Genomic DNA, 8334 nt, shown 5'->3' with positions numbered 1-8334 from the left:
CAAAAGGTGAGAAGTTTAGCTATCAACTACTATCAATCTCTCAGGTGGAAAATCATTGGAAATGTCGGAAAATTCGACCGACTTTATTTAGCCAACTGGTGACTATATTTACCCGCCGCGTCTAAAAAAAGTCAGAAGCGGAAGGGTTTAGGAAAAGCTCGAAAACTCATATTTTCCGTGGAGATAGAGAAAAGTGGTCTGAGACAAAGTTGTAGGCCAGGAAATTTCCTATAAGAATGACCTATCGAGGAAATTTTCTTGCCCTTGGGGAATCCTGCAGATAAGGATTTATGCAAATTGACTATTTTTACCCCGGTCTCCCCTATGTATATTAAATTTGGCAAGCAATCTTTTGACTTAAAAAAAATTCGCGCATTAATATCTCCTCAAGTCTCCCGGCATGTGCACGACGTTTTCAAACACCAAATGAGCAAACTCTTTTTCTTACCACTTTAGATTGCAGATGGATGGATAAAATTTTCTTTTCTATTCTTGGATTCAATTTATGTTTAGAACAATTCACTTTGCCTTCCCCGATCTTCCGTTTTGCGCTTTTTCTTGGCTCCTTCATTTCGCATTCATTCCGTTCCGCGAATAAAATGTTGCCGCAAACCATTTTAGTTTTGACTTTCCCTCTGCAGCTAATTTTTCCTTCCGTGGAAAATTTGTTTTTCTCAAACGTGCCTTTCTGTGAATTTTCTTTGTAAACTAATGTGAAAATTTATGCAATTTTCAATGATTTTAGAATTGTTTTGCATTGGAAAAGTTGCGAAAATATTTAAAGCATGATCTTATTTTAGTTCCAAAGTATTTTCCGGAGTCTTTTTCACCAATTTCTAGGCCATTCTCTTACGTAGAATTTATTTCATTTCTTAAAACTCATTTTTCTTCTACTTAAAATTATTAATAACATCTTGTAGTAGATCCCATCGCATTAACATGGGAGACATTCATTTAATTCACTCATTATGGGTGATGGAAAATGTCCATCATGTACGTCGTCATTCCTGCATTTCATTCTCCCCCCTTTTTTGCATTCTAAGAGCGATTTGTGTTAGGATAAATTTATAAACTCCTTAATGAACTTCACGCTGCAATTAATTCAAGTGAATGAAACCACGAGGCACGAGTGCGGGGTTTTTCTTGTCTCCTCAATGAAATGCTTATTTGCTCTCGCGTACACCATATCGCGTAGAGTGGCTCAATGTTGCGATTCGGAGTGTGCAAATATACGATTTTTTTTAATAAATATTTTTATCATACCGCACGTTCGATTATGTGACTGATTGGTCGTTTTGACAAGGCATTTTGAAGGAAATGAATGCTTCAAAAGATTGGCTGATACGAATTTTACTGGAAAACATAATTCTTTTTTCGATTCTTAACTTTCTTAACATTCTTTCAGTGAGATGGGAGTTAATACTAAATTATTGTTTAAAGGAGATTATTCATTTTGAGATTTTTCATTCATTCCTCCTCTAGCTAGAGACTGCAAAGGGTTAACAATTCATTCACTTTGTGAGAAGAAAATCGAGTAAAAACTTACATGTGAAATTAATTTAATGTCTGTAAATCACGTTTAAACGACAAAAAATAATTTTCTTTCTTGTCTCTTAATTGGTGCCACACCGAAATTAGTGTGACGAGTGTGATTTTTGTCTCCGCAAGACACCAATTCGCCACATTTTATGGGCCAAAATTTGCAAAATCTTGCACAAATTGCACAACTCCATTCCTTTAAAAATACTGCAGCTGTGTTCCATTTCAAATTCTTCGCATAAAATGCGCCTCTCGTGGTTCACTCCAGTTTTGTCTTTGAAGCAACCAACAATATGGCAAAAGATGCGCCAAAATGTGGAACGTTTAGTCGTCTTTTCGTGGTGTCTGAACGCACGAAGAGGGCAAGTTAAAATAGGCTGCAAAGATGGGAGAACATTGAGAATGAATTTCCCTCTAATGGATTTTAAATAAGACTAAAATTGCCAACTTCCTGAACTTGGGCCGCGAATGACCTTTGAAGAATTCAGTGGCTGTTTTTGGTCCATTTGAGTGTGATGTGCAGCCAAAATGGGATTCTCTACATAATGGAATGAATTAAATTAGAAGAGATTTGACCTTTTTAGTCAGAACCTCAATTAAATGTTGTGTCTATGAGGAATTAATTGAGTGAGAAAGAATCCAGAAATATACGCCCTAAATCAGCAAGAAAGCCAAAGTCTAAATGTAAAAATTAATCAACTACTTATTAATATTTATTTGAAAAAAAAAACCTTTTGATCACAAAAATACTTTATTTATTTACAATTTTATAATTATTATTAAATTTGATTTTTATCAGCTTGAATACATAAATTAAATTTTCAACAAACAAGAAAAATTTTCTCTCAAAATAAATTTTCTATACTGATCAAAATAATTCATTCTACTTATCAAACAAATTAATTTGCTGATCATTTCTCTTAATTCTTTCAAATTCAAATATTCATGCCGTTGAGCTCTGAATGTATACCATTAGGCGGGGAAAATTCTTTTTCTCAATTCAGCATCGCTATGGAGAGATTGCCGGCCTTCAGGTTGCATTAACAACACACATAAATATAGCTCATACCAATTCAGTCTCAATTTCCAATTAGAGAGTGATTAGACGGGCAGATAAGGCAGTTCGGTGGGAGCAAACAGAGTACTAGCACCCATGATAAGGAGCTATCTCTCAGTGATTTTAAGTTAATTTGTGGATTCAGTGCCATTTGGGGTGTTTTCCTCGCATTTAACTTGTCTGTGAAAAACGCGTTTTTTTTGTGTGAAAATGGCCCTGAAATTCTGTGCCAATCTCTCATTTATGTTCACTGAAAGTGGAAGTTTGCTTGAGAGGTATGGGCAGGCACGACTGGCGGGATTCCGAGGTGTTGAGAGTGCCTTCCCAAAGGGATTCAGTATTGAAGAACTTGTGACAGCCAAACAATCCCTCACTCAGGTGCTGATAAACATCCGAACAGGTGTGCGCATGCGATCCCCTCCATCGGAACACTTTTGAATGCTATAACGTACCGAATTTGTGTTTTCTTTCGCAGGAACCGTTGCTGGTGGGGAATTTGGTGTTGCTGCACTGTACGGGGATGACAAAGGACCCAACTACCAGGAAGCTTTTCGCACAGATCTCCAAGCTACTGTTGAATATGCAAAAGCTCTCGAGTGCAAGAAGTAAGCTTTAGAATATTTTTTTTTAAGATGAAGATTTTCTAATGAAATTATTTTTCTATACATATAGGATTCACATAATGGCGGGAAAGGTGCAAGAAGCCACGGAGGACAATCACAGGGCTTATGTTGAAAATCTAAAATATGCCGCAAATTTTCTGGAAAAGGAGGGAATTGTGGGTCTTATTGAACCAATAAATCGCTACGCTGTTCCTGGATATTATTTGAATTCCTACGAGAAAGGTAAATAATTAGTAAATTATTTCTTGAATTGATTGAGTTTTAAATTAACGAAAAAATTCCTACAGCTTTGGAGGTACTGAATGAGGTAAACAATCCAAATCTTCGGCTTCAGCTGGACTTCTTCCATTTGCAACACATCAAAGGCAACCTCACGCATTCCGTGAAGGATCTCTTACCTTACATTGGACACGTTCAAATAGCCCAAGTGCCCCATCGCAATGAGCCTGATACTCCAGGAGAGATTGACTATCGCTATGTCTTTGAGATGTTAACCAAGGAGGGCTACAACGACTGGGTTGGTTGTGAATATCACCCGAAAACCTTCACCACCGACGGGCTTGGATGGATTAAAGATTTTGGCTTGGCATTCTAAGAAGAGAATAAGAGGCATATAAGTGATGTATAATTCAAACTAATGGCAGCTTTGAATAAAGAATGTGCAAATATTCTTAAATATGAATTTTCTTCTTCCCTTTAAATACCCCCTTCAGGAGGTTCTTGGTGGGTTTATTCCTTGAGATTTCGTGCAGGTGACAAGATGTTTCGTATTCGTGAATCAGACATTGAGCAAGCTCTCAGTAATTCCCTGCTTCATGGCGACATGAACAGGGTATGGGATATTTCGCAGAAGGGGCAGAAGTTAACAGCCACTGTGGATCCGGTGCTGCTGCAGCGCGAGAAGGATCGTGCTAGTCGTGCACAACTCAACTCCGCCAATGGGGACACCGTGGAGATTCACGATCAATTCTATCGTGATCACAAACTCCTCCTTGTGCTCTTTCGTGTCATGGCAGTCATGCCAATTACCCGATCACAACCCGGAAGGATCACATTCAGCTGGACAAGTACAGCCACCTTCTATGCAATCTTCTTCTACATTGTCACCACGGTTATCGTGCTCGTTGTTGGCTATGAACGCATTCAAATCCTCCAGACAACAAAGAAATTCGATGATTACATCTACGCCATTATCTTTGTAATCTTCCTCGTGCCACACTTTTGGATTCCTTTCGTGGGATGGGGTGTTGCAAAGCATGTTGCTGTGTACAAGACAATGTGGGGAACATTCCAGCTACGTTACTACCGTGTAACAGGAGAGAATTTGCAATTTCCCCGCCTCAAGATGCTCATTGTGATCATATCGATTGGATGTCTTCTCCTTGCAATTGTTTTCTTGCTTTCTCTGAGCGCCCTCATGGAGGGATTTGCTCTGTGGCACACCTCTGCGTATTATCACATTGTTACCATGATCAATATGAATTGTGCTCTGTGGTACATCAACTGCAGGGGAATTTTGGAAGCTTCAAGTAGCCTTGCAAAGTGCTTCCATCGAGATGTTCGTATTGAATGCAATTCAAATCTTATCTCAACCTATCGCTTCTTGTGGCTCAATCTCAGTGAATTACTTCAAACACTGGGCAATGCCTATGCTAGGACCTACTCCACGTATTGCCTCTTTATGTTTGTCAACATAACTATTGGTGAGATTTCCCTTCAAACTTTTTTTTTGGCTAAATATTTGTTCAAGAAAATGGATAATTTTCTTGTATTTTTCAGCAATCTACGGCGCTCTTTCAGAAGTTCTAGATCACGGCTTCAATTTCTCCTTCAAGGAATTCGGATTAATTGTTGATGCAACATATTGCTCTGCGCTGCTCTTCATCTTTGCCGATTGCTCACACAAATCCACCCTGCAAGTGGCTCAAGGTGTTCAGGATACCTTATTGGAAATTAATTTGTTGAACGTGGACCAACCCACTCAGCGTGAGATTGATTTATTCATTCAGGCCATTGAAATGAATCCCGCCGTGGTGAGCCTCAAAGGGTATGCCAATGTCAACCGTGAGCTCTTGACTTCGGTGAGTGCGCGCAAATGTTGCGTCCTATATCTGCTTCAATATCAATTGATTTATTAACACCGTATCGCGTATTGCTTTCAGTCCATCGCTACGATAGCCATCTACCTGCTTGTTCTGCTGCAATTTAAAATATCCCTCATACAGCAAGCGGCTTTCGCCTCCGTGGCCAGTGGCAAAGTCATCGCTCATTAACCACCCTAAGCTACCACCCACCCTCACTCTACTTGCTGTGGAGTCAGTGAACGACGCCGTTGCCAGCACACGCGTGTTGCATAAAATATGTATTCTATATAACTTGTTTATCCCACACACCACTAAACATGGAATTTATTTCACTTTGAGGGACAATATTATATAGTATCAATGTACAATCACTTTTATCGATATTTAGAGCTTCATGCAATTAAGAACAAAAAAATAAAATAAATTGATTGATATAGTTTACAGAGATTCATGCACAAGATAAATGGATAAATTATTTTTCAAGGGGAATCCAAAGCACCCTGTGCCACTATCTAGTTCAACAACTGGCTTGTTTCACACGAACTCTGCAAAATCCTTTAATTATCTATCAACGTTCACAATATAGTCAAGGGGCTAAAAGCTCAATATTATGCTCAGAGAAAGGACTTTTTTTCAAAAATCTCTCTTCAGCATATTTTATGCAATTTTTTTCACAAAAGAACTGTCAGTTATTTTTCAAATCAAATTAATCAAAAATTCAAAAAGGGCGACAATGTAATAAAATTTCAACGAGGCGCGAAAAGGCATGAGAGCATTGAATGTCAAAATGCTTGCAAAGATTTTTTTTTTCACAAAGTAAGCGCGCAAAAGATAAAATTTCTTCGTACTCAGGAAATTCTTGGCCTCAGTTCAGCGAAACAATTCCAAGAGGGAGGCCGCAACACCACGTGATCATTTGGAAAAACTAAAAGAAATTGGAAATTAGCCCCGAAAATGTAAGACCTCGATCATTTTTCAATTTCTCAAGATCTCTTTTTATGTAAAAATCTCCACGCATAGGTTCAATATGCCGAAGATGTCGAAGGATGAGCCAGAAGAAATTTCTGGCAAAATTCTCTCTGCCCTCGTGAAAATCAAAGCGCCCGATGAGGTTTATTTCAAGCTCAAGGAGTTGTGTGAGAAGGGACGGCCAAATAGTGAGAAAATAGACTGTGTCTATAAGTTGATGGATAAGCTGGGTGTCCTTCCGGACAATATAAGACATCATGATAAGAAAAGCGACATGAAAGCCATGATAATTCGCCAAGAAGGAAATAAATTCTTCAAAAACGCCAAATACGTTGAGGCTGTTGTTGCGTACAACCGAAGCGCCTGCTATGCTGTGTCCAATGAGTATATCAGCATTGCCATTGGTAATCGTTCAGCTGCTTTCTTTGAGATGAAAATGTACCAGGAGTGCATTGAGAGTATCCGCTTGGCACGGGAGTTCGGCTATCCGGAGCGCTTGAAGGGGAAACTGATTGTTAGGGAAGCAAGTTGTAATGAAGAACTAAGGAAGAGGCCCAAGATAAGGGAAATTTTTGTTCCTGAAATTATGGTGCCTGTGAAGGAGGAGATCCCCTTCGTGGCCAGATCCCTTGTATTGCGTGAAAATATGGGTTTCGGCAGACACGTGGTGACTGAGGAAGACATCCCCGCTGGGACATTTATTGCCATTGAGGAACCTTACTGCAAGACCCTCATTGATAAGGATAGATACAAGAGATGCGCCACATGCTTTGAGCTAGTCCCCGACATTCTAATTCCTTGCGAGAAGTGTCCTCACACAATGTTCTGCTCCCAAAGTTGCAAGGATAGGGCTTTTGAGGAGTTTCATGCCGTTGAATGCCCAATTAGTGGAACTCTGTTCAGAGTCTTCACCCATGTGCATCTGCTCGTCTTCCGTACGGTCATTCGTGCTTTCTTGGCATTCTCAGACGTTGAAACAATGGCCCAGAGACTCGTGGAAATTGAAAAGGAGCAGAAAAATTTCTTCAGCTTCGACTGGACTAAGGATCTCACACCGGAAGAGCGCTACACACCTATCCACAACATGATCACAAATGGGAGTGAGAGAGCTGACTTTGAGATGTTCATATTGTGCTTCCATGCGTCGTTGATGTTTTACCTCTTGAAAGAATACTGCACAGTGTTCAGCCAGCGCTTCCTGACCACCCGCAAAGGGGAAGATCTTCTGAAGAATCTTCTTTACCACCATCTTCGCATTTCATCCAATGCATACTATCAGTATACTGTTGAGAACTTCGTCAACAGAGAAAGTGGCTCTGTATACTTTTACCATGAATATGCAATGGCATATGGAGGATTTTACAGTCTCCTCAATCACTCATGCTGCCCCAATGTTCTTCGTGTGTCAATCAGAAGTGCAACTGGGATAATCACCGTCAAAAACATCAAAGCTGGAGAACAAATCTTCACCTGCTACGAGCCTTGCCACCACGCAGTGGAAGATGATATATCAGCCCGACGGATTAAGCTTCTGGAAAAATATAATTTCATCTGCAGATGTCCTCTTTGCGCCCATCCGCAAAACTTTGCTAAGCTTCCAATAGGAATTGGGCACCTTGAGGTACCTGTGCAACCAGATAAATGCACATTTGCAAACGCAAAGGAGGGATTCAACAGCGCAGTTGCATACCTTCGATTGTGTAGTGAGTTCTTCGGAGGATATCATCCAGTTTGTGATGCAGAAGAAAAATTCAGAGTATGCCTCAACATCCTCTGTCAGAATGTTACTCTGGAAATCCAACAGAAAAACGCCCTGGACTTCTTTTAAAGATCAGTTGATGACTTTTATTTTCCTATAAATCATTCAATTTATCCTTTTTTTTTCCTTACAAACTTTATGAATTTTTTTGAGATTGAAAAAAATCTACTGAATTTATTGAATTATAACGAACTTTCAGCAATTTTGTAGCATTAATCAAGATATGAATAAAATATCTTCTGTATGATTTCTCTGTTGAGTGTGTTGAATATGAAATAAAGCTTAACTTGCAAAATTTATCAA

The 8334-nt window shown here is 39.3% G+C and overlaps 3 protein-coding genes across 3 annotated transcripts; all 3 read left to right on the top strand.

Annotated features, from left to right (window-relative positions):
* The first annotated feature begins 2589 nt into the window (after positions 1 to 2589).
* LOC129786836 (putative hydroxypyruvate isomerase) lies at positions 2590 to 3895 on the top strand. The gene is made up of 4 exons (XM_055822081.1): positions 2590 to 2996; positions 3072 to 3201; positions 3269 to 3441; positions 3507 to 3895. Exons 1-4 carry the CDS (start codon positions 2807 to 2809, stop codon positions 3812 to 3814), a joined length of 801 nt encoding a protein of 266 aa, XP_055678056.1. The 5' UTR covers positions 2590 to 2806; the 3' UTR covers positions 3815 to 3895.
* A 55-nt stretch (positions 3896 to 3950) lies between these two features.
* Positions 3951 to 5750, top strand: LOC129786895 (gustatory and odorant receptor 22-like). Its single transcript, XM_055822148.1, has 3 exons — positions 3951 to 4922; positions 4999 to 5300; positions 5382 to 5750. Exons 1-3 carry the CDS (start codon positions 3980 to 3982, stop codon positions 5490 to 5492), a joined length of 1356 nt encoding a protein of 451 aa, XP_055678123.1. The 5' UTR covers positions 3951 to 3979; the 3' UTR covers positions 5493 to 5750.
* A 342-nt stretch (positions 5751 to 6092) lies between these two features.
* LOC129796813 (SET and MYND domain-containing protein 4-like) lies at positions 6093 to 8334 on the top strand. The gene is made up of 2 exons (XM_055838909.1): positions 6093 to 6259; positions 6324 to 8334. Coding segments are annotated over exons 1-2 (1779 nt in total). The 5' UTR covers positions 6093 to 6257; the 3' UTR covers positions 8101 to 8334.

This window comes from Lutzomyia longipalpis, chromosome 1 (genome assembly GCF_024334085.1).
Source record: "Lutzomyia longipalpis isolate SR_M1_2022 chromosome 1, ASM2433408v1".
NCBI classification, from domain to species: Eukaryota; Metazoa; Arthropoda; class Insecta; order Diptera; family Psychodidae; genus Lutzomyia; species Lutzomyia longipalpis.
Note: the sequence above shows the minus strand (reverse complement) of the source record. Positions and strands in the feature narration are given on the sequence as shown.

What these genes read in the sequence shown, in the direction of transcription:
- LOC129786836 (XM_055822081.1), top strand. Translation starts at nt 2,807, where the DNA reads ATGGCCCTGAAATTCTGTGCCAATCTCTCATTTATGTTCACTGAAAGT. An exon ending in GCTGATAAACATCCGAACAG is followed by an intron (nt 2,997 to 3,071) that starts GTGTGCGCATGC and finishes TTTCTTTCGCAG; the next exon opens with GAACCGTTGCTGGTGGGGAA. An exon ending in TTTGAATTCCTACGAGAAAG is followed by an intron (nt 3,442 to 3,506) that starts GTAAATAATTAG and finishes AAATTCCTACAG; the next exon opens with CTTTGGAGGTACTGAATGAG.
- LOC129786895 (XM_055822148.1), top strand. Translation starts at nt 3,980, where the DNA reads ATGTTTCGTATTCGTGAATCAGACATTGAGCAAGCTCTCAGTAATTCC. An exon ending in GTTTGTCAACATAACTATTG is followed by an intron (nt 4,923 to 4,998) that starts GTGAGATTTCCC and finishes TGTATTTTTCAG; the next exon opens with CAATCTACGGCGCTCTTTCA. An exon ending in ACCGTGAGCTCTTGACTTCG is followed by an intron (nt 5,301 to 5,381) that starts GTGAGTGCGCGC and finishes TATTGCTTTCAG; the next exon opens with TCCATCGCTACGATAGCCAT.